We start from the raw sequence: 23,289 nt of genomic DNA on the forward strand, positions 1-23,289 counted from the left end.
AATATATACATACATCCACATTAAAAGTTGGTTGAATGTTGCAGAGGAACCACATGCTGTCTGCAGGCTGGATATTAAACTATTCTGGTCAGAATTTTAAGTGTTCTTTTAGTATAGACAATAAATGTTTGGTAGATTCAGATCAAGCCCTTCCAGCAGCTTACTTTCAACATAGACCTCCAGCATTGTGCTGCTTCCACCGTGCTTCAGGGTTAGTACATTTATTAGGACTGAAAACCTCACAATGTCTCTTTCAAACATACTTCTTGGCATTGTCGCTCAATTTTTCTTTCATCTGAGCATAAATGCTTTCTCCAGAGGATCGTTGGCCTATACATGAGGGCAACTTTCAGGGTGTCTATTTTGGAAAAGGTGCTCCTTTCATGGTCGAGGACCAAACACACCTCAAAACTGATTTAGAATTGGAGAAAGTAGGCTAATATTAACCCTCTGGAATGGACCTGACCTCAACCAGATAATTCTGGGGTTTTGCCTGGAATCCAGCCAGTTTAAATGAGCTCTAACTATTCTAATTAAAAAACTGGTCAAATATCCTGTCAGAAATATGCCAGGATCTTGCTGATGACTACAAAACATGGTCATGAGGATTGCTCTTCTATCTGCCAAGGGACATGTCAATAAATATTAGTCACGGTGTATGTATATATTTGAGCCTGTGTGCATAATTTTGATTGGGGGAAATATACTCAACATCTGCATGAACAACACATGAACTATAATGTGGCGTTTAAGTTGGAATTTATTGCATAAACACTTACATGGATGAACTTGTATACCTGCACTGTACTGTAAAAACTCTCCGAATACTGTAACTATATACTGGTTTAGAGAATGCTGGAAGATTCAGTCTTTAAAAACTGTAATCTTGACAGTTGCTCTAGTTTCTCCTGTGTTTTCAGATTTGCCTCTTTTAAAGTTACTGATGTAAATGTTTTAAAAAAGTTGTAGACATCCTAGGTTGACTCTTCTTGTTCTTCCAGAACCGAAGGTGGAGTCCAGCTCAGGCTCGGGAGTTCCTCCACCTCCACAGCACTCTGGCACTCATCACGCTGCACACTGACCTTAGCCCCCAGCGGACCCTCAGTGAGCCACGTCTGGGTTTAAATCTCTAGATTTCTGATTAGTCACACGTCGGTCCTATAGTTTAATTTGGTTTGCTCTTCGTAGCTCCAGGAGGATCCAAGTTGCCTGCCAGTAGCGTCCAGTCCTCCGGCCCTCTCCTCCAGCTTCATCCTGACATTCTTGCATCTCTCTTCACTCCAGAGGGACAGCCTTACCTTCTCGAGGTAACACGCAAATAAGCTTTGCTGGACTTTAACTTTGAATAATAAACTAGAAAAAGGAAAAGAAGCTCTTTCACTGATGCACTGCTGTTTCTTTGTGACTATCTTCCAGGTAATGTTTGCGATGCGTGAGCTGTCAGGACCTCTGTCTCTTCTGATAGAAATGGTCACCTACTGCTCATACTGTAATGAGGGCTTTTCCCTGGGAGTGCTGCAGTTACTCAAGGTAAGCAAGCTTTAGCAAAACGAAACAGCTGTGTCTAATTCAGTAGATATTGAAATGAACTGTTGTCTTTCACAGAGTCAGCTGGAGACAGCTCCTCCTCATGAGCTGAAGAACGTTTTTCAGATGCTGCAGGAGATACTTGTGAGCGTTGCTTCATCTGTTTTATAAACCCCATCACTGTTGAACCTCTGTTATCATCCACTTTAACCTCATATGAATCCTTCATCTCAGGTTGTTGAAGACCCTCTGCAGTCCCAGAGACTCAAGTACGCCTTTGAGTCAGACAGAGGCTTGTTAGGTAGGTCTTTATTTAAGTCGGGCTGGTAATGTTCTGGCTCTGTTTCCACAGCTACCTCTGCAGCTGGTTTAACTTGACAAAATTAACATGTTGCTGTTGTCTCACAGCTTTGATGCACCAGAGCAACAATGTGGACAGCAGGCGCTGCTACCAGTGTGTAAAGTTCCTGGTCACATTAGCTCAGAAGTGAGTATACAGAGTTTCAGACCTCAGGTCTCCACTCTCGCGGTTTCACAGAGTTTACACAAACATTAAAAAGCTAGTTTATAACATGGTCAAGTAGGTTTCGTTGAAAATTGAAAGGCCACATTTATTCACTCTGCTGCTGAAGTCATAAAACGAGTTATTATAGTTATACCAATGTAATATATGCCACATATTTATTATTATTTTGATAATAATGGGTGATGGGAGTGTTACTGGGAATGTCATGAAACCAAACCTTTTTGAAGTCTCTGAATGCCTTAATAAGTATAACCAGCCCATGCTCATTGTAGCGTTAAATATCCAGCATCCTCCACATCTATCGGCTCCCCTGATCATCCTTCTCGTTTTACTACAGCAGGATTATCTCATACTGAAAAATACTTTATGTTGAGTCCATTTATTCAGAGGAGGAAAACATTGTTGCTTTTTACTGAGTCACTAAGGCCATTTCTCATTTTGCTTGGTAGAATTTGCCAGTTTTTAATTTAAATTTCTTGGTATTTTAAAGAGTTCCAATAAAAAACAGACCCACCGCATCACACATCCTCCACTGTAGTTAACAGTGCTTTTCCACATATTCGTCCGGTATTTTACACCGGACCCACCTGGGATGTCTTTTTTTTTTTTTTTTTTTTTGCTTGTTCTCGTTTTATTATATAAATCCTCTCTGAGTCTCTTGTTTTTTATTTCTTGCACAGGTGTCCTCCAGCCAAAGATTACTTCAAAGATTTGTCTGGTCACTGGAGCTGGGCCGTGCAGTGGCTGCAGAAAAAGGCAGGCTTGTTAAATAATTATTCTAGAATAATACAACAATAGGATCCTTTGTGTTGTTCTGGTGGAGCATTTGTTTTGGTTTTATTCAGAGAATCCTAAACCAACTGCTCCAACTCCAACTTCTGACTGATTCCAGCAGATTAACGGTAGCAGGTGGGGATTCAAAACTCCGGATTTTCTTCGGTCCCTGATACTGAATCATTTAGTCAGTGTCTGAGATAACATTAAAGTAAATAAAATCAGAACCACGTACCTCCTTGAAGCTTTACGGTGCAGTTAGATGGCACCAATGATGATCCAGATGCAGCTTCTCATATTTTTACAATTTGCCTTTTTTTTTTTTTTTTGTCAGTGAAAGATATTTAGCTCCAACAGGAGTCTCTGCAGGTCAGCCTCAGCATGATGTTAAAACACGTCACCCAAAATCACGCTTTATTTTTAAAGCTATATCTGACTCGACCCAATCAGATGCAGTTGGTAATAAACTGCAGCTGAACATGTTTTCACCAAGAGGAGTTTGATTTAGTGCTGGGCTAACAATAATAAGGAAGTATAATATGATTTTGCTTCAGAATGTTGGTGCTTTGCTATAAATGTCATAAAACATGATGACTATTGTTTCAGTATCTGGGCAGAGCAGGTCACATGGATCTAACATGGAGCTGCTGCAGACGCTCTCATTCTGTGAATGCGATTTTATGCCGAAAACGCAGGTTCCTTTAAAAAAGAAACAAAATCATGCATGAACTATAATACGGTTCAGCAGAGTGTTAGAAATGGACCTTGCATCCTACTGGGATTGCAGAACAAAATACAGTGAGCAGAATCACACCTTGGAGATTGAATTTGATCACAGCAAGGCGAGATTAGTTGAGTTTGTTCAGGAAGTCTCGTTACTGATGCCAGGATAGATAAGATTCCTGTGGTTGAATCAGGATCCCTTTTTTAACCATTTTAGTTCTTTATTTTAGTTCTTTTTTACCTCTTTAAATTTAATTTGAGCTTTTTTCTGAAAATTGTTATTTTAATATTATCTCAAAATGATTTTCTTGAGCTAGCCTAAATTTAATTCACCTTCACTCATTTCTTATTTTGCTTGTAATGTAGTAAGAACTATATCTCAGGGTGGACTTTAATAACTGAAATGCATCCTGTTTTTTTTTTTCCCAGAACCAGAGTTTTTGAGAAAATATAAACATCTTAATATTTCATATGAAATCCTTTTGTTTCTGCCAGCAGATGACTGAACATTACTGGACTCCACAGAGCAATGTCTCCAATGAGACATCCACCAATAAAACCTTCCAGCGCACCATCTCTGCACAGGTATCTGCATGCATGAAACATAAAAGCTCAGCATCCCCTGCTGCCCAGTCACCCGTCCTCTTCGTTTCTCTCCCCCTGCTCCTTGTCAAGCTCATGTCTGTGTTTGTGTGTGTGCTAACACCTGCAGGATACCTTGGCCTACGCCACCGCATTGTTAAATGAGAAGGAGCAGTCTGGCAGCAGCAACGGCTCCGACGGCAGCCCGGCGAATGAAAACGCAGAGCGCAGCCTCCGACAGGTAGTCATCACCATCAACAACCCCGCTGGCTGCTTAGAGCAGCGGGACTCTGAAATGACTCATGCTGTGACTGCAGCTCACATTCAGCTCACTCAGCCAGGAAGAAAAAAAAAAAAAAAGAAACAATGGATTAAAAATTGACAAAGCTTTACTGGCTTCTGCGGAAGGCTTTGAGAAGGCAGTTTGTTACCTCCTACGGTTGTTATTAGCGGTGGATTCAAAGCCGTTTCCTTCTTCTGGCTCGTGCTGTGCTTGTCAGCTTGCCTACACAGGATTGTCAGAGTTTTTCTGGTATGAATAGAATACGCAACGAGTGGGTTGGATCGAAATTATAATCCCGGTGTCACTTCCTAGCTTATGAATGCTTTACCTCCATAAACACTTTACATTCCTTATCAAAAGTATCCATTCCCCTAGACATTTGTGGTTGTAATGCGACAAAATGTTAAAACTTCAGTGCATTTTATTGGGGTTTAATGTGATAGAGCAACACAGTGTAGTGCACAATTGTGAAACGGAAGGAAAATGTTGGATTCATTTTCTTTTCTGTTTTTCTTAATAAACATCTGAAAACTGTGGCATGCATTTGTAGTCATCCTCCTGAGTGAATACTTTGCGGACCCGAACAGAGGCTCAAAGGTGGTTCTACAGAGTTTAGCAGCCTCAAATAGTCTTTTCATGAGTATTGCCCTGTGTTAAGCCTCATCCATCTTCCCATTAACTCTGTAGAAAATCATCTAAACTGCATGACGTGAAGAGGGTGTTCCAGAGTGATGTGCAGCAGTAGTTCTTCCTAACATGCAGCATTTTGCTTGTAGGGCAGAAAGTTCAGCTTTGGTCTTATCTGACCAGATCACCTTCTACCACAAGTTTGCTGTTTCCTATGTGGGTTGTGGACGCTTGGCCTGCTTCTGTCCTTAATGCTCTCTTTGCCCAGCCGGTCAGATAGGTGCCATACTCTTTTCATGATCAGCTGTGGATTGAACACTGTGAGATTTTAAAAGCTCAGGATGTTGTTTTTTAATCTGAACCTTCTTTAAACTTTATCCCTGACTTGTCTGCTGTGGTCCTTGGTCTTCATGACGCTGCTTCTTCACTGATGTTCTCTAACAAGGCCGTCACAGAACAGCTGGATCTATACTGAGAGTTGATTATATGCAGGTGAACTCCATTATTTGGCAACTTGTTGCTTTTTATTTAGGGGTAACAGAATAAAATGCACTGACTGTAAATTCATGCCACACTTCTCAGATTCCTTCTACCACACTGTTATGCACTTTACCTGGTTCATCACAAAAAATCACAGCAAAAAAATACCTAAGAAGTGTTCAGTTTTCTGACGAAATGCGAATAAACACTGAAGTATGAATACTTTTCCGAGGCATAGTAAGTTGTCTTGCCTTCTTCTGTCCCACAGGGCTCAGAGTCTCCCATGATGCTCGGCGATTCAAAGAGCGATCTAGAAGACGTAGACTCCTAACTCCTCCAGCAGGCGGGATGACTCAGACGGAGAGGCAGCACAGGTCCAGGCGGCTGTTGAAATGCGCCGCCCTTTGCCTGTGATTGGTCAGGACTCTTGGGACTCCACAGGAAGCCGATCAGGACACTTTCTCTCGGTCGCCAGGGCAACCAGGGAGCTGCAAATAAATCATGAATTACTTCCTTTCAGAGCGGCCAAGGCAACAGTGGCGACAAATTATCATTAGGGGCACCACAGCTGATCGGGGCGGGAAAGCGAATTCACGGATGACTTCAGTTTATCCTTTTCTATTCACTCGGAACGACATGGAGGTGGAGGATGGGCTCGGGTGGTGTTTTAGCAATGTTCTGCTCATGTTTGCCAATGTGTTTGCAACGGGCATATTCACGTTGTAATTAAGATTTGTTCCATAGGTGTAATTTTCAGTGTAAGATAATATTTTAAAGTCTTCTCCACAACCATGCAAAATGAAGGAGGCATCGCTAGAGCTGCTCTAGAGGAACTCACAGGTGTGTGTTTGTACAGAAACACCTCCACACACGAGCTCCTGGGAGGGTGGGGTGGGTTGGGTTCAGTATGCACTTTATAGTCCAGCCCAGGCTATTGTGATGTACACAATGCAGCACGGGTCAGTTCCTCCAGAGCCACTTGGCGCCATTCTCTTCTTCTGTTTTTTTGTTTTTGTTTGTTTGTTTTTTGCTTTTAAAAATGTTTGTGCCACTTACTCCAGCCGCTCCCCCTGTGACTGGACCTTTTGACCCAGAGGTACCGGGTCGCCGTGCGTGTCAGGATCAGGACAGATCAGCAGATCTCAGACTAGTAGTGCCATAGTCAGCACTCAACCCAACCCTTCACCCTGTCTTCGTCCCGCTGACAGGCAGCCTCATGTGCCGAATTTCATAGTTTTTCATCGCTGCGTTTTATTTTCTTTGCCACTTTTTTTTTTTTTTTCTCTGGATGTTTTCTATCCGACAGAGGATCTTCAGCCTTATGCAACCTGATCTGGGAGCGCTTGGATCAGTCTAGGCAGGCCACCAGTGCCGACTGAAGGGAAGCTCAGAGCACGTTTTTTGTTTTGTTTGTTTTTTTAGGTGCCAAGAGTTACATTCACACACATGCACAGAACGAATGATTTACTCATTTCGCTCACAAATGCACACAGGTCCTCCTCACTTCATTGTTACCTCTGCTCCGTCGGGTTTGTTTTTTGCTTTGCCTTTTGCATCTGCATGCCTTTGTAAACACTCACAGGGGAGCTTAACCCACATGTAGCTCTAGTTTCCACTGGAGAGAAACACCCGCGTTGCCATCATCTCTCAACCCAGTCGTCGGGAGTCTTTAAGTGCCTTAATCTCCCGATTCACCCCGCCGCCCTGCTTCCAACATGCTGTCCTCACATATTTAGTCAATGTCTGCTTCACCAGCGTTTCCTCTAGTCGCTTGAGCTGGCTGTAGTATTACAACAGGGCTCGCTCATCTCCATTCCTGTCCCAGTCCAAACAGGGAATCACCTCTGTGGGTTGTGACAAAGGCTCTGTGAATGTAGCTGTCTGAGTGCTGAGGGTGGCGGTGTAAAGAGGGTTTTGGAGATGATAATAATGCTGCTTATTTTCACTCTGTTCCCAGGCAGAGGGGCGTAGTAGAAACTGGTTTAGTGTGTGTAGTTTCACTCACACAGGCTTAAACTAGCTTGGCAGGTCAACTCTCAGAATTAACAGGTCAATGTTTACAGTGTGAGGACCTACAGTATGAGGCAATCATGCAAACTGGCTTTTCTGTTCTCACCGATGCCACTCGGCATGCTCAAAGCCTATAGAGAGGAAAACACTGCTCCAGCCCCTCCATTCACGCCCCTCCCTCCTCCTTTCACTCGGACTCATTAGTTGTGAATGTCACAGCGTGCTCTCCGGCACGTTTGCATGTGTAGTGGTGAAGTTTGTGCTTTTTCAGCGTGACGGAACAAAAATCAACCCCCTGTGTTGTTTGCCGTGTGATTCGGTATCATTAGCACTTACAAACAAGGCTTCGCGAGGGAGCACGTGGCCATGGCAACATGAGCCCCATCCAGCTGAGAGTATCTCGTAGGTTCTGCCCTCTTCTACATCGACACAACTATTTAAAGAGGGGGAAGGGGCTTTAAAACAATCTTTTGCTTTATTTTGGGATGCAGGGAGGGGTGAGCAAGTGTGTGGGTTGGGACTGGCATCCATACGGGTTTTTACTGTGTTTCAACTTTGAAAGTTCACTTCCGACAACGCAGCAATCTGTAATGCATGCGAAAACTGGATTTTAATTTGTACATCAGAGTTTGATTAAGGGGAAATTTGATAAAAAATAAACTGCAATGCACAACCTTTTGTAAATGTAGTTTTCGTGCATGTCTGCACATCGTCCTAATTCTTAAAGTGATCATGGAAAATAGAAAGTAACACCCTCTTCCAACTCTCAGGTTTTATGTCTGAAGACATATTTAAGATATCATCTGGTCTTTAGCAGGTTCTAAAGTTATTTAACTCTAACATCAAGTGGACAATAACAACATATTCCACACCTTCATTTCATATGAAGCACAAAACCAGACTGGAAGAGTTGTTTATGAAAAACTAACAACACCCATTAATATTCTAACCCCTTGAACCTGTCCTCATTTTGTCACGATACCGCAAATTCAAATGGGATTTTATGTGATAGACCAATACAAAGTAGTGCATAACTGTGAAGTGGAAAGGAAATTAATTTATTTTAAAATTAAACCCTGATCTATAATTAGTATTTGTGCTCAGACCTCTTTACTTTGATAACTCTGCATAAAATCCAGTAGAACCAAATGTCTTCAGAAGTCCCCAGATTGTAAATTAGAGTCCACTTGTGTGTAATTTATTTTTATTTGCTCAGGACCTTCTCATATATTCCAGTTAGACCCCAGTCTATTCAGCATTTATCTTTCTCAAACAAGCCCTTTAGAAAGTTACTTCATTTAAGGAGCTTATTCCAACTATAACATTTACCCAAAGAGTTCACATTTTTGTAAAGTTAACTATGTACAGAAAAAAGAAAGGTATACCAAGGTAGCCCACATATTTCCAATCCAGCACGAGTACAAAAAGAATACTTGACACTTGCAAAGGTATATAAAGTCTGCTCTAAGTGGGGTTATGTATAAAACCTAATTTTCCCATATCTGCTTGAATTTATCCTTCTGAAATCTCAAGGAATAAGTCATCTTTTCCATTTTATATATTTCTAGTACTATGTTGTGCCACTCCTCCATTGTGGGAGGTGCTGGGTCGAGCCATCTTCTAGTTATAGATTTCTTACTTGCTGCGAGCAAGGCTTGCAGCAGCTTTATGTCCTCCTTTTGTGTCAACACCTGCACATTCCCAAGATAAAGAGAGATATTTTAGACTTCAATACGTTGTTTAATGTCTTATGAATATCTCTCCTGAACTGGTTATGGTTGGGACAATTCCAAAAATATGATATCACGTATATGTTTTCACGTTTTTCCCACAGTGTTCTCTCCATTCTGTGGAATTAGTGGATGACCACTGGAAAATGCAAATGTGTCTCCATGCTTCGTCTGAAATCTCAATTCCTGATTCCCTTTCCCATCTTCTTTTAACATGCATGGTGTTCTCATTCACAGCGAGTAGGAGAACCATATATAATTTTGAGATGGTTTTTCTGATTGCGGACTGATATGCAAACAATAGGATGTTTAAAAAATTCTGTTTCTACTATTGTTGGGTTCTTATGTCTGATTTGCAGCACCTAGGCACCTTGCTGTCATTCAGTCACATGTAAATTGTTTATTATGGTTGTTCAGTACAAAGATACAAAAAAATACCAGGATATATTTAATTTTAAACTTGTATATCTCAGATGGTTTAAAAACAGCTTACAAGACGATGTGGAGCACGTTTTGACCCAATCATGGCTGTAATTAACAGCTTTGCAGAGGTGCTCACTGTAGATATTAAGTACATCAAAGTGTCTTCGAAGGTAAAAGGGCTTAGAGAAAAGACAGATGACAAAGAGACAGCTGTGATCAGTTAGGGGTTGTAGCAGGAGACTCTGGTGGTGTGACGCGGCAGCAGACTGCTACGCCCGCCGCCTCGACTTGCCCTGCGATGTGGATGAAGCAGCTGTTGCGTCGAGGAACTGACCCTACGACAGCAGAGCCCTGAGAGACGGTGCTGCAGTCTGTCAAAGTCCAGCCTGGAGGACAAGACAACTCGACCTGCGAGAAGAAAACCATGATATCCGAGGGTAAGAGGAGATGTCCAGGGCATTATTGTTACATTTCTATAGTTACATTAAACACCTGGTCTTTGTCAGACAACGTGGTTTCCAACAGATGGCACTGAAGAGACGGAGCATGGCAGCAGACTGCATGTGATGTGACTCCGTCCTTCACGATGCAACTCTTCCCGGCTCCGTGATGAGGACGGGAGTCAGATGAGATCTCGGTTGCGGACTGAGTTGTACAACCTGAGGAATAATGAAGCATTAAAAGGATTAACTAAAAAAACACAGACACGAGCCCATCGTCCTCACTGCAATCATCAGGAAAAAGGCAAATTCAGTCTAAAATAAAACATCGTTGGGGAGAGCTATGATGACATTTGAAAACCTGTTCTTTACACTTCAGTTGGCATTTATGCTGCCCAGGAGTGTGTTTTTCTCTCGCTGATTGCCATGGTAACATAATTGACCTAGAAGCTGCAGTCTATAGCAGATTGAAAAGCTTGCACAATTTGTATATGCAGCAGAAGAATATCTGAAGAGCAGGTTTCACTGTGATGTTTCACATCTTATCAGTAGCTTCCTATAATAACCCCTGAACCTCTCTACAATTTGTCATATTACAAACTTTAGTCAGTTTTCTTTGGGGTTTGATGTGATTGACCGACACAGTAGTGCATCAATGTCCAGTAGAAGGAAACGGCTGGTTTTCAAAATGTTTGACAGATAAGAATCTGAAAAGTGTGGCCTGCATTTGTATACAGCTCTGGATGGGTAGCATCTGTGAGCAGCAATTTGTGTTGCCTCTTGGTGGGATTTATGTCTGGCACTATAACACGTGAACATGCTTTATTCTAAACCATTCCGCCATACTGGCTGTGTGTTTAGGGTTGTTCTCCTGGGAAATGAACCTCTCACCCTGTCTCAAGTCTCTAACAGGTTTTTTTTTTTCCAGGGCTGCTCTCTATTTAGCTACATCCACCTTCCCACCAATTCTGACCATCTTCCCTGGCTCTACAGAAGAAAATAATCTCCACACCATGGTACTACGTATAGATTTTGACTAAACATAACATCTTCCATGCAGTTCAAACGGTTCAGTTTTTATCATCTGAGCACCTTCTTCCAGGTCTCCTACATGATTTATGGCAAACTGCAACTTCTTATGGCTTTATTTCTGGTTTTCCCCTGCCATTTATGGAATGCTTAACTAATTGTCTTATTAAAAGATTCTCCCATTTGAGCAGTGAATATCTGCAGCTCCCACAAAGTTACAATGGGCCTCTTGGCTGCTTCCCTGATTAATCCTCTCCTCGCCTGGTCTTTCGGTGTAAGTGGATGACCAAGGTAGGTGTGCCACACCCTATTTTCAGATAATAGATTGAACCATGCTCTGAGATGATCAGAGCTTGTGATGTTCTTTTCTAACTTAACCCTCCTTTAAAAGTCTCCGTGACTTTCTCAGTAACTTATCTGATGTGTTCGTTTGTCTTTAAGATGCTGGTTCAATTCAATTCAGTTTTATTTATATAGCGCAATTCACAACACATGTTGTCTCAAGGCACTTCACAACAGTCAGGTACATACATTCCAATTAATCCTAATCATTGAACAGTGCAGTCAGATTCAGTTATTTATTCAAATTGGATAAAAGGTTTTTCTATCTAAGGAAACCCAGCAGATTGCATCCAGTCAGTGACTTGCAGCATTCACTCCTCCTGGATGAGCATGTAGAGACAGTGGACAGTCACTTGAGTTGACTTTGCAGCAATCCCTCATACTGAGCATGCATGTAGCGACAGTGGAGAGGAAAAACTTCCTTTTAACAGGAAGAAACTTCCAGCAGAACCAGGCTCAGTGTGAGCGGCCATCTGCCACGACCGACTGGGGGTTTGAGAGAACAGAGCAGAGACACAAAGAGAACAAAGAAGCACTGATCCAGAAGTACTTTCTATGGGAAGGAAAAGTAAATGTTAATGGATGTAGCTCCTTTAGTCGTTTCACCTAGAAAGAAAGAACAGAAACTCTGAGCCAGTTTTCAAGGTTAGAGTCTGAAAGAGAGCACATAGTTAGTTACAGTAAAAGCTCAGTCAATTTCCATGTCTAGGAGAGAAAAAGGGTTAAACACTAAAAGACAGGGCCATGTGGATCATCAGTAGAGGGTGAGCATTAAGTTGTTGCCAGCAGAAGCTCAGATGATTCCCCTCTCCAGAAAGGTGTCACAGGCAGACACAGAGTCAGGCCAGGTGTAGCTTCTAGGAAGAGAAAAGAGAGAACAAAGTTAAAAGCTGAAATAACAGCAAATAATGCAAAATTGGAAAGTAGTGTGAGAATGTAGCGAAGAGGGTGAAAGTGGTCATTATGTCCTCCAGCAGCCTAAGCCTATAGCAGCATAACTACAGAGATAGTTTCAGTTCAGATTATTTAGTTAAACGGCGCTTATTTACAACAATGTCGTCTCAAGGAACCCCACAAAGGGTCCCACTGATGGTCATTGTTATACTAAAAACCTCAAGGATTGGGATACCTCTCTCTGTCAGATTATAACCATTGGAAAAGAGAAGGGGTCATACAGGTGGTACTGGTTGTTTCTTCATAGAACAGTTGGATTCATGCTGAGATTAATTTACACACACATGGACTCCATTTGCTTAATATGTAACTTCTGAAGGCAATTGATGCACCATATTTTATTAAGGGTATCGGATTAAAGGGGCTCAACACACATACATGCTACATTTTCAAATTTGTTTTGGACAAATTTCAAACCATGTATTTCTTCCCTCCCACTCCACAATAATGCACTGCTTTGTTGGTGTATTGCATTAAAGGATTTAAACATCCCTAGAACATGGCGGTTATTTCCTGTTTATGATCGAACCCAAAGGAGCTTTGCATCTTATCATGTAACTCTGTTTAGGAAAATCTATACAGAGTAATGTGCTTTTTTTCTAGATCACTGCCAACGTTGCATGTTGATTACCTGTGAGGTGGTGCTGTGGGCCTGCACACTGAGCATCCTGCCCAGGCCCAGGACTAGCGTGGGCCTGGCACTGCAGACCACCTATCACACAGCAGCGGGCCACAGCGAACACACCTTTACCTGCCGGGCCATTGTAGGCAACACACTCCATGCGTCCGTTGCTCTCCTGTGAACATGGAGATGCAGCTTTGACTTGCTGTGCTGGTTGAGTGTTTCAGTTTGGGTGTGAATTAACTCACAGTGAGGGTTTCTCCTACGCGGGCACCATCAGGAGCGTAGCTGCTGCAGCCCATCATTTCTTCCCCGATGCGACAGCGGCTCACAGCCGTGTCTGCACTGGACAGCCCTGACCTTTCCGACCACACCGAGCGGCACAAAAGTTCAACGTCTGCACGTAAAAATAATACGTAAGCACCCAGTATGAGTTACACATGGAGGCTGTAACTGTGCAAATTTGAGGTTAGAAAGTCACCTACTTGGTGTTGGGCTGTTGGCAGGAGGCATGGCTGCCACCAGGTTTGGAGTAGTGAGACGATGTGTTTCAGACAGAGGCAGGAAGTTAATCGTGTTACTAATGGAATAATGCAACATCATCTGCAGGACCTGCACCGGTGATGCAATCTGACTGGAGGACAGGATCACGGCTGCTATACCTGTAAACCACAGACCAACATATAACAGTTTAACTCAGTTACATGTTTTTGTGTTGTTGCTGTTTGTGAAGGGGCCTACCAGCAGCATGAGCAGCAGCCTGCGAGGTTCCACTCTGTGAGGTGAAGCAGGTGCTACACTCACTGCTGGCACTAACAATGTCATCACCAGGTGCAAACAGATCAACGCAGCGGCCAAAGTTGGTGCCCCCTGCTCCTTGTGACATGAATTGGTCTGCCGAGTTCACAGCCCCAACGGTGATGACCTGCACTGACAGATAAGGGTTAGAAGTGATGGTCCAACCTTTGAAGGTTCCTTTAAATGTTCTTCTTCAACCTCGGGTTCTGAAGCAGGCGAATAGAGGCAAGCATCTTCCCTGTAGTTCCCTGCAGCAGCGATGACAACAGCTCCATGAGTCACCATCTCTCTGCATGCTGCATTTATTGACCGGCTGAAGCCACCAATGAAAGGTAACAAGACAACTGCCCCATCCACAGGGCGGGCCACTAAGGTGGCTCGGATATACTCCAGCCCTGAGCAGGAAGTGAAAGACCAGCAAATATGAGTTCAACCGTTTACAGGGCTGGTGAAAGTATTCATTCTTCTTTAAATTTTTCAAACTTTGTTTATGGTACAACCACAAAATACAATACACCTTCTTCCACATGTTATTAAGTGTTCTCTAACAAACCCGAGACCTTCACAGCATAGCTGTATTTATGCTGAGACTAATGTGCACACAGGTGGACTCTATTTACTAATCAGCTGACATCTGCTGTCAATGTAGTTAACTTTATTTAGTGGGGTTAAGGTAAAGGGTGCTCAATACAAATGCATGCCACACTCAAAATTTAAAGTTGTAAGAAACTTCACAAAGCGTCTACCATTGACGTTACTCTTCAAAAATGATGCACTACTTTGCATTGGTCTGGGAAATAAAATTCCAATGAAGCACACTGAGGTCTGTGGTTGTAACATGAAAATGTTCAGTTAGTTGTCTTTTTAGACGGGCTCTTTTGACTGTACGGTGAAACCATCCTACCTGCGAGAGCTCCTGAGACGGTTCCTTTACCCTGACAGTTGAGCACACGGACCAGGTTAACACCTGCCCTTCGAGCTACACCCGAATCCGATCCGATCACAACACCAGCCAAGTGTGTCCCGTGACCGTCACACTGACTGGCCTGTAAGAAGGAGGAGAAGAAGCTGAGCGTGGCAGAGGCCGAGATCTGTGTGGTCTTACTGAGCTGCTGTTAACAAACCTGTCTATGAACTCTGACTCCATCCTCCTCAGGGACGTTATTAAAGTCTGTGATGAAAACTCGTCCTTCAACCTCTCTGTGGGAGCTCTGAACACTGCCATCCATTAGATACACCTCCGCCATCTCACCATCATCTGTAGAGGATGGCGTGTGCAAAAGGCAGGTTGAATTATCTCAGTGGTATTTGCAAAAAGTTCAAATTCTACCACAGACCTAAATTTGATTGAAAATCTATGGGATGCAAACCTGGATGGGTAAATATTGGTAACAAACCAAAAGGTGCTTTAACGAAGTTTTAGCTTCAGGATACAAACATCACATTATTTTAGTTTGTATGTAAAAAGTTCTAAAATTATTTATCTAGGTATGTTTTATTTGATTGGTTTTTTTGTTGCTGTTGCTGTTTTTTTCTTTTTTTACAAAAACCTGCGTTTACATCAGGGGTGGAGATAGTTTTTATATCCACTGTCTCTGTATGAGCAGTTTAATGTGTAGAAAGAATGAATAGAAAAAAATAAATACAAAAAGCAGCTGGTTACCTGGTTACAATGGGAGGTTTACAGATTTAGTATTGAAACTAAAAGATCATTTTCAAAAAGAAGGGATTTAGGTGTCTTCCTACTATCCAGACTAAAACACAGGTAATGTCGGAGATTGTTCAGCTCAGATGTAAATAAAACTCATGAGACAAAGTCTGGGGGATTTTAAAGCTGTTATTTAGTAAAAATATCACCATCTGAGTTGTTTACTTACAGAGCAGGGTTGTGGCTGAAGTATGAAACATCAGCTGTGTTTTGCTGTAAGGTGCAGTGGATTGCAGGGGGACAACACACTGATCACAATCTCATAAGCTCATATGAAACGTCAGTGTGCCGTCATCTGCGGTCCAGGGTTGCCGTGGTGATAAGAAATGCCAAGCAACGTCTGGGTAATTTAATATGGATTTAGTCTGACAGAGAGAGGTATCCCAATCCTTGAGGTTTTTAGTATAACAATGACCATCAGTGGGACCCTTTGTGGGGTTCCTTGAGACGACATTGTTGTAAATAAGCGCAGTTTAATTAAATAATCTGAACTGAAACTATCTCTGTAGTTATGTTGCTATAGGCTTAGGCTGCTGGAGGACAACGACCACTTTCACCCTCTTTGCTACATTCTCACACTACTCTCCAATTTTGCATTATTTGCTGTTATTTCAGCTTTTAACTTTGTTCTCTCTTTTCTCTTCCTAGAAGCTACACCTGGCCTGGTTATGTGTCTACCTGTGACACCTTTCTAGAGAGGGGAATCGTCCAAGCTTCTGCTGGCAACAACTTGATGCTCACCCTCTACCAATGATCCACATGGCCCTGTCTTTCAGTGTTTAACCCTTTCTCTCTCCTAGACATGGAAATTGACTGAGCTTAACTGTAACAAACTCTATGTGCTCTCTTTCAGACTCTAACCTTGAAAACTGGCTCAGAGTTTATCTGTTCTTTCTTTCTAGGTGAAACGACTAAAGGAGCTACATCCATTAACAGTTACTTTTCCTTCCCATAGAAAGTACTTCTGGATCAGTGCTTCTGTGTTCTTTTTGTGTCTCTGCTCTGTTCTCTCAAACCCCCAGTCGGTTGTGGCAGATGGCCGCTCCCACTGAGCCTGGTTCTGCTGGAGGTTTCTTCCTGTTAAAAGAGAGTTTTTCCTCTCCACTGTCGCTACATGCATGCTCAGTATGAGGGATTGCTGCAAAGTCAACGCCAGTGACTGTCCACTGTCTCTACATGCTCATCCAGGAGGAGGGAATTCTGCAAGTCACTGACTGGATGCAATCTGCTGGATTTCCTTAGATAGAAAAACTTTTTATCCAATTTGAATAAATAACTGAATCTGACTGCACTGTTCAATGATTAGGATTAATTGGAATGTACAGGTCCTTCTCAAAATATTAGCATATTGTGACAAAGTTCATTATTTTCCATAATGTCATGATGAAAATTTAACATTCATATATTTTAGATTCATTGCACACTAACTGAAATATTTCAGGTCTTTTATTGTCTTAATACGGATGATTTTGGCATACAGCTCATGAAAACTCAAAATTCCTATCTCACAAAATTAGCATATCATTAAAAGGGTCTCTAAACGAGCTATGAACCTAATCATCTGAATCAACGAGTTAACTCTAAACACCTGCAAAAGATTCCTGAGGCCTTTAAAACTCCCAGCCTGGTTCATCACTCAAAACCCCAATCATGGGTAAGACTGCCGACCTGACTGCTGTCCAGAAGGCCACTATTGACACCCTTAAGCAAGAAGGTAAGACACAGAAAGAAATATCTGAACGAATAGGCTGTTCCCAGAGTGCTGTATCAAGGCACCTCAGTGGGAAGTCTGTGGGAAGGAAAAAGTGTGGCAGAAAACGCTGCACAACGAGAAGAGGTGACCGGACCCTGAGGAAGATTGTGGAGAAGGGCCGATTCCAGACCTTGGAGGACCTGCGGAAGCAGTGGACTGAGTCTGGAGTAGAAACATCCAGAGCCACCGTGCACAGGCGTGTGCAGGAAATGGGCTACAGGTGCCGCATTCCCCAGACCTGGGCTACAGAGAAGCAGCACTGGACTGTAGCTCAGTGGCCCAAAGTACTTTTTTCAGATGTCATTCGGAAATCAAGGTGCCAGAGTCTGGAGGAAGACTGGGGAGAAGGAAATGCCAAAATGCCAGAAGTCCAGTGTCAAGTACCCACAGTCAGTGATGGTCTGGGGTGCCGTGTCAGCTGTTGGTGTTGGTCCACTGTGTTTTATCAAGGGCAGGGTCAATGCAGCTAGCTATCAGGAGATTTTGGAGCACTTCATGCTTCCATCTGCTGAAAAGCTTTATGGAGATGAAGATTTCATTTTTCAGCACGACCTGGCACCTGCTCACAGTGCCAAAACCACTGGTAAATGGTTTACTGACCATGGTATCACTGTGCTCAATTGGCCTGCCAACTCTCCTGACCTGAACCCCATAGAGAATCTGTGGGATATTGTGAAGAGAACGTTGAGAGACTCAAGACCCAACACTCTGGATGAGCTAAAGGCCGCTATCGAAGCATCCTGGGCCTCCATAAGACCTCAGCAGTGCCACAGGCTGATTGCCTCCATGCCACGCCGCATTGAAGCAGTCATTTCTGCAAAAGGATTCCCGACCAAGTATTGAGTGCATAACTGTACATGATTATTTGAAGGTTGACGTTTTTTGTATTAAAAACACTTTTCTTTTATTGGTCGGATGAAATATGCTAATTTTGTGAGATAGGAATTTTGGGTTTTCATGAGCTGTATGCCAAAATCATCCGTATTAAGACAATAAAAGACCTGAAATATTTCAGTTAGTGTGCAATGAATCTAAAATATATGAATGTTAAATTTTCATCATGACATTATGGAAAATAATGAACTTTATCACAATATGCTAATATTTTGAGAAGGACCTGTATGTACCTGACTGTTGTGAAGTGCCTTAAGACATGTGTTGTGAATTGGCGCTATATAAATAAAACTGAATTGAATTGAATTTACTGAACGGCATTTCCGAAAGTCTGGTTATTAGCTTTTTCAGGGCTAGTTGCACCAGTAGAAAGTTTTATATCATCAAACAGAACTATTTCTTTATAATAAGTGTTATAATAGTAATGTTAAACATGGACCCAAAGTACAAAATCGTCTTTATGGTTTATCCCGGAAGACAGCCGCATGATACTTTGAAGCAACACAACATAAACTGTATTTAATTAACCAATTAAAATAAGCAGGATTTTTCTGAACTTTAAGAACTATACAGGTACATCCCAAAAGATTAAAATATTGCATTATAGTGCAATATTTTTTGCCAGTCATCTCAGTAAGTGAAACTCATATTATATATAATCATTACACATAGATTGAAATATTCTAAGTCTTTGTTTCCTGTCATTTTGATGATTATGGGTTACATGTAAAGAAAACCCAAATTCATTGTCTCAGAAAATTAGAATATTGTGAAAAAGTTCATTATTGGACACTCGGACAATCTATGTTGCTTAAAGTTTAGAGTGAAGTTTCCACAGTCAGTGATTGTTTGAGGGCATGCCATCTGCTGATGTTGGTCCACTGTGTTTTCTGAAGTCCACAGTCAATGCAGCCATCTACTAGGAAATATTAGAGCACTTCATGCTTCCCCCTACTGATTTTATTTTCCAGCAGGACTTAGCAGCTGTCCACACTGTCAAAGGAACTAAAAGCTGGTTCAATGACCATGGTGTTCCTGTTCTTGATTGTCCAGCAAACTCCCCTCACCTGAACCCTTTAGAAAATCTAAGGGCTGTTCTCAAAAGGAAGATGAGAGACACCAGACCCAACTAGGCAGATGACTTGAGGGCTACGTTCAAAGCAACCTGGGCTTCCATTACACCTACACAGAACCACAGACTGACCACCTCTATGTTGCACTGCATTGATGCGGCAATTCATGCAAGAGGAGACCCAGCCAAGTACTGACTGCATAAAAATAGGCATACTTTTCAGAAACCTGACATTTGGGCTTAAAACATCCTTGTAGATTGGTCTAATGTGATATTCTAATTTTAATGAGACACATAATTTTGGGTTTTCTTTACTTGTATCCATAATCATCAAAATTACAAGGAATAAAACCTTGAAATATTTTTGTCTATGTGGAAAGAATCTCTATAAAATAACCATTTAATTTTCTGAAATGACTGTCAAAAAATATTGCACTTTCATGTAATATTCAACTGTTTTTTTTTTTGTTTTAGATGTACTGGTATATGGTGGAGACAAGTAGAGACTCACTTGGAGGCAGGTATGTTCCATTGACAGAGATGCCACCATGAGGCTGCAGTAATCGCTGCAGGTTCCAGGGGGCGCTCTGAGCAAAGATGGACGAATCTTCCTCTATGTATTGAACATGAGGAAGCTTCACTGCCTAACAGGGGCACAACCAGAAGGTCAAGATAAAAAATCAATCAACTTTAGAATGATGATATTTTATTAGCTGATTTAAAAAAAAAACAGGCTAACACTGTAGGCCATAGAAGTCACTTAATGTAAAAAGACTAAAAATGAATATCGCTTCCTATTTTTGGTTATTTGTGTGGACCACATTAGCACTAAGGTGACTTGGGGAGAAAAAAAAACTATTTATAGTACACCTTATCACTTGAAGTCTCTCACATAACAGTTTGCAAAGTAATCAGTGCTAAGAATGAAGAGGTAAAACTGTTTCATTCATTTACTGTAAAGTGGAGGAATCCCTTTTCTATACCTAGTTATCCTTGAAGGGTCACGGACTGGTACCTATCTCCATCAGTCATTGGGCAAGAGGCGGGGGTTAAGTAGATATATTTAAAATAATAGTTTTCTCTTCTTTTGTAAATTGCAGCCTTATTGTGATGGAGAGGTTCAAGTGTCCCAAGAGCAGAGTAAATGCACTTCAGGCCCCCCACCAAGAATTGGAACACATAAGGAATGTACAAGGTAGATCACCAAGACTAGGAACACCAGGGCCTCATGGCTTTCAGACCAAATGTGAAACATATCTACTAAACTGTGAATTTGCATTTAATGCACTAGACATTTGAATTGTAACAACTACATTATGGTGAGCCAAACAAAGTAGTACAATCAAAGGTAGAGTTGGTTGAACTTTGCAGTGATGCCAAGACACACAACTGCAGGTGCATTGTGCGTTGGTGACAGTCAAGAGGCATTAGTAGTCCAATTCACATCAGGTGAAACTGATTTTAGTGATATTGAACGTCACATCCGTTTTGAGTAATAAGGCTGTTTGTGCAGGAGATTCAGGGACACCTGCTAGATAGAGATAACATGGATCTTTAAACCAATTTCTTGAACTTGTCACTTCTTGATAAGTTTCCCATCTTGTTGGGGTGCTTAAAGTAGGGGATGTTTTAAGCTAGCATTTAAAGATGATAGTTAGGGCGAGGGACAGTTGCAGTACACTGTTGCAACTGTCCCTCATGACCACAATGGTGAAGATGTGACAAATAAATAAAAGTCAACTTAATGAATGTAGTAGAGAATATTTTTTAATATGTCAGGTGTCTAGTTATTTAACCTTAAATTGATCTCTAAAGGCTTAATCCAAGTTGCAGAATATCCTACATCTTCTCTTCTGTCAGTCAGTCAGTCAGTCATTTTCTACCGCTTATTCCATAGTGGGTCGCGGGGGAGCTGGTGCCTATCTCCAGCAGTCTATGGGCGAGAGGCAGGGTACACCCTGGACAGGTCGCCAGTCCATCGCAGGGCAATGGACTTCTGTTTTTTTTTTTTTTTTTTCAGCATGCCACGGGCAGGAAAAGGACAACAGACAGGGGTATCTTTGTTATTAAATCTGTGTTCAGTATTAAATATGTTTTAGTCACCACCACCAACTCTGGTCTCCAGGTCTGCATTTTTTGGATCTTTTTTGCCATCACGGGTTTATCCCTATATGACAGGGTTTTGCTGTGTAAAAATTCTAATGGGTTCTCATACTTTTCTAGAATAACAATATCAGTTTATGCATTTTTTTATGTGATGGTATGTAATGATAATGTAATATGATTATTTATGCAACAGACATTATTCGGTTAAATAGTTGAATAATCCAATAATTTGAAAAAAGTGTGATGAAAAATGAGTTTCATATGTTAATAAATTGCTGTTGCGGGACAGTTTGACAATCTGTTCAACCACATGTTACTTGCTTTACATCAGGCTTCTAAATGTTGCACTTGTATGGGTGTGTAGGGGACAGATGTGAGTTTACTATGTCAAAATAGCCTGTGAGAAATTGAGGGAAAAGTGCCTTTGAAATGGCAGACAAGGATTCTTCTTTCTACAAAGAAGGACCAGAAGGCTTGTACAACTGGTATGTATCTAGATCTGGATTTTTGTTTGTGTGCACACCTATTGTAATGCAATTCCCTAGTTAATTTTGAGAATAGTAGACAGTGTTGTAGTATGATAGAGTATTAGGGCCACTGTAGAACAAAGAAAAAAATAACGTGGCCACTGAGGGGTTCATTTCCGATAAAAAAAAATCTGAAATATTTACATTAATTTCACATAGTTATGAAAAAAAAGTGGATATTCTCTGATGTTGAAAAGTTGTAAAGATGCAAGAAAATAAGGAAAATGTACATGATTAAAGTTTTTGGTGGAAATGTACTCCTCCGTGGCCACATAATCTTTTTCTTTTGTCTAAAATGGCCCTAACACTCCATCTTTGGTAGGGCTGTTGAGTAGGATCTAACACACATAATTTCGTCTTGTCTAACTGTTCTGATATTTTTAACCTACTTTCTTTGTTTAAGGTTATTACTGTCAGGTGAAGGATTTACCATGCGAAGTACATCTATACTCATTTTGACCAGGAAGCCCTGCAGAACTCCAGAGTAGGTCTGTAAGATCTCCAGCAGGTAGCCTCTCCTGGCTGCTTTGGCTCGCAGCCTCCTGACGGTCCTCTGGACCTGAGACTCGTGGGTCCCTTGGTGCAGGATGACCAGATACTGACCGGACATGCGCCAAGCCGCCTGCAAGGCAGTGCAGGAGATATACAGTAAACAGCAGGCCTACAGGGTGACCTGCTTGTCAGAATACACGCGATAATAATAATAATAATAATAATAATAATAATAATAATAATAATAATAATAATAACAACAACAGGCAGATGTTTATATGCATCTGTTGCACTTTTCTTTTTTAAATGAATTGGCTTGAGATATGAATGACTTCTGGCTGATGGGATGTGCATTAATGCCAGTGTCAAAGAGCGTCACTTTACCTTGTTGCACTTGAGGAACTCTGCAGCGGGCTCGCCATTAGTTTCGGACTGAGGTCCATCGTCGCGGATCAGCCCCAGGATCATCTCGTCGTCCTCAGTGTAGTCCTGCGCGCACACGGCCGAAGATGCGCACAAACACAGCGCCCAGCCAAACCAGCCAGGAATGGGACGCATTCTGCACACCTTTTTTCTTTTTCTTTAAATACCAGGATAAATATTAAAATGAAAGCACTGATGAGTTTTTATTTCAGCCTGACTTCTGCAGATGTTCTTAGTGTCCCCGGCTGCTGCGAATCCTGCGTGCCAGTCTGATAACAGCCTCCAACGATCTGCTCTGATTAAAAAAAAAATAAATAAAATCGAAGAATTGATTCTTATAATTTAAGGCGGGGTCTGGTGACGTTTCCGCGGCTCACGCCACCTCTTTTGTATCGAATGATTGTCCTCCTTTAAAAACACCTCTTTCTGTGGAGGAGTCATGTT

At 41.8% G+C, this 23,289-nt stretch overlaps 2 protein-coding genes across 2 annotated transcripts in view; one reads left to right on the forward strand and one right to left on the reverse strand.

The window, feature by feature from the left end:
• The window catches only part of usp24 (ubiquitin specific peptidase 24), a 49,071-nt gene extending 40,861 nt beyond the window's left edge, over positions 1-8,210 (forward strand). Inside the window, exons 57-66 of the mRNA XM_047373878.1 lie at positions 1,002-1,104; positions 1,189-1,307; positions 1,417-1,530; positions 1,606-1,671; positions 1,762-1,828; positions 1,936-2,014; positions 2,734-2,809; positions 4,049-4,135; positions 4,263-4,373; positions 5,791-8,210. Coding sequence (XP_047229834.1) covers positions 1,002-1,104; positions 1,189-1,307; positions 1,417-1,530; positions 1,606-1,671; positions 1,762-1,828; positions 1,936-2,014; positions 2,734-2,809; positions 4,049-4,135; positions 4,263-4,373; positions 5,791-5,853 — 885 coding nt within the window. The 3' untranslated portion in view covers positions 5,854-8,210. The remainder of the gene's footprint in view (positions 1-1,001; positions 1,105-1,188; positions 1,308-1,416; positions 1,531-1,605; positions 1,672-1,761; positions 1,829-1,935; positions 2,015-2,733; positions 2,810-4,048; positions 4,136-4,262; positions 4,374-5,790) is intronic.
• Positions 8,211-9,697: 1,487 nt separating this feature from the next.
• On the reverse strand, positions 9,698-23,289 carry pcsk9 (proprotein convertase subtilisin/kexin type 9). Its single transcript, XM_047373876.1, has 12 exons — positions 22,807-23,289; positions 22,361-22,552; positions 19,809-19,941; positions 14,995-15,128; positions 14,775-14,916; positions 14,069-14,265; positions 13,814-13,997; positions 13,558-13,734; positions 13,321-13,469; positions 13,082-13,247; positions 10,178-10,344; positions 9,698-10,093 (listed from the first exon to the last, which is right to left on the reverse strand). The coding sequence occupies exons 1-12, from the start codon at positions 22,978-22,980 to the stop codon at positions 9,902-9,904; spliced, it is 2,007 nt and encodes a 668-aa protein (XP_047229832.1). The 5' UTR covers positions 22,981-23,289; the 3' UTR covers positions 9,698-9,901.

The sequence above is a fragment of the Girardinichthys multiradiatus genome, chromosome 9 (genome assembly GCF_021462225.1).
Source record: "Girardinichthys multiradiatus isolate DD_20200921_A chromosome 9, DD_fGirMul_XY1, whole genome shotgun sequence".
Lineage (NCBI taxonomy): Eukaryota > Metazoa > Chordata > Actinopteri > Cyprinodontiformes > Goodeidae > Girardinichthys > Girardinichthys multiradiatus.

Excerpts from the sequence above, each read along its gene's own strand:
- pcsk9 (XM_047373876.1), bottom strand. The coding sequence starts at position 22,980 with ATGCGTCCCATTCCTGGCTGGTTTGGCTGGGCGCTGTGTTTGTGCGCA. Across the intron at positions 15,129-19,808 it reads TGGAACATACCTGCCTCCAA|ATGATGGTGAGATGGCGGAG; the intron begins GTGAGTCTCTAC and ends CATCCTCTACAG. Across the intron at positions 14,917-14,994 it reads GAGTCAGAGTTCATAGACAG|GCCAGTCAGTGTGACGGTCA; the intron begins GTTTGTTAACAG and ends TCCTTCTTACAG.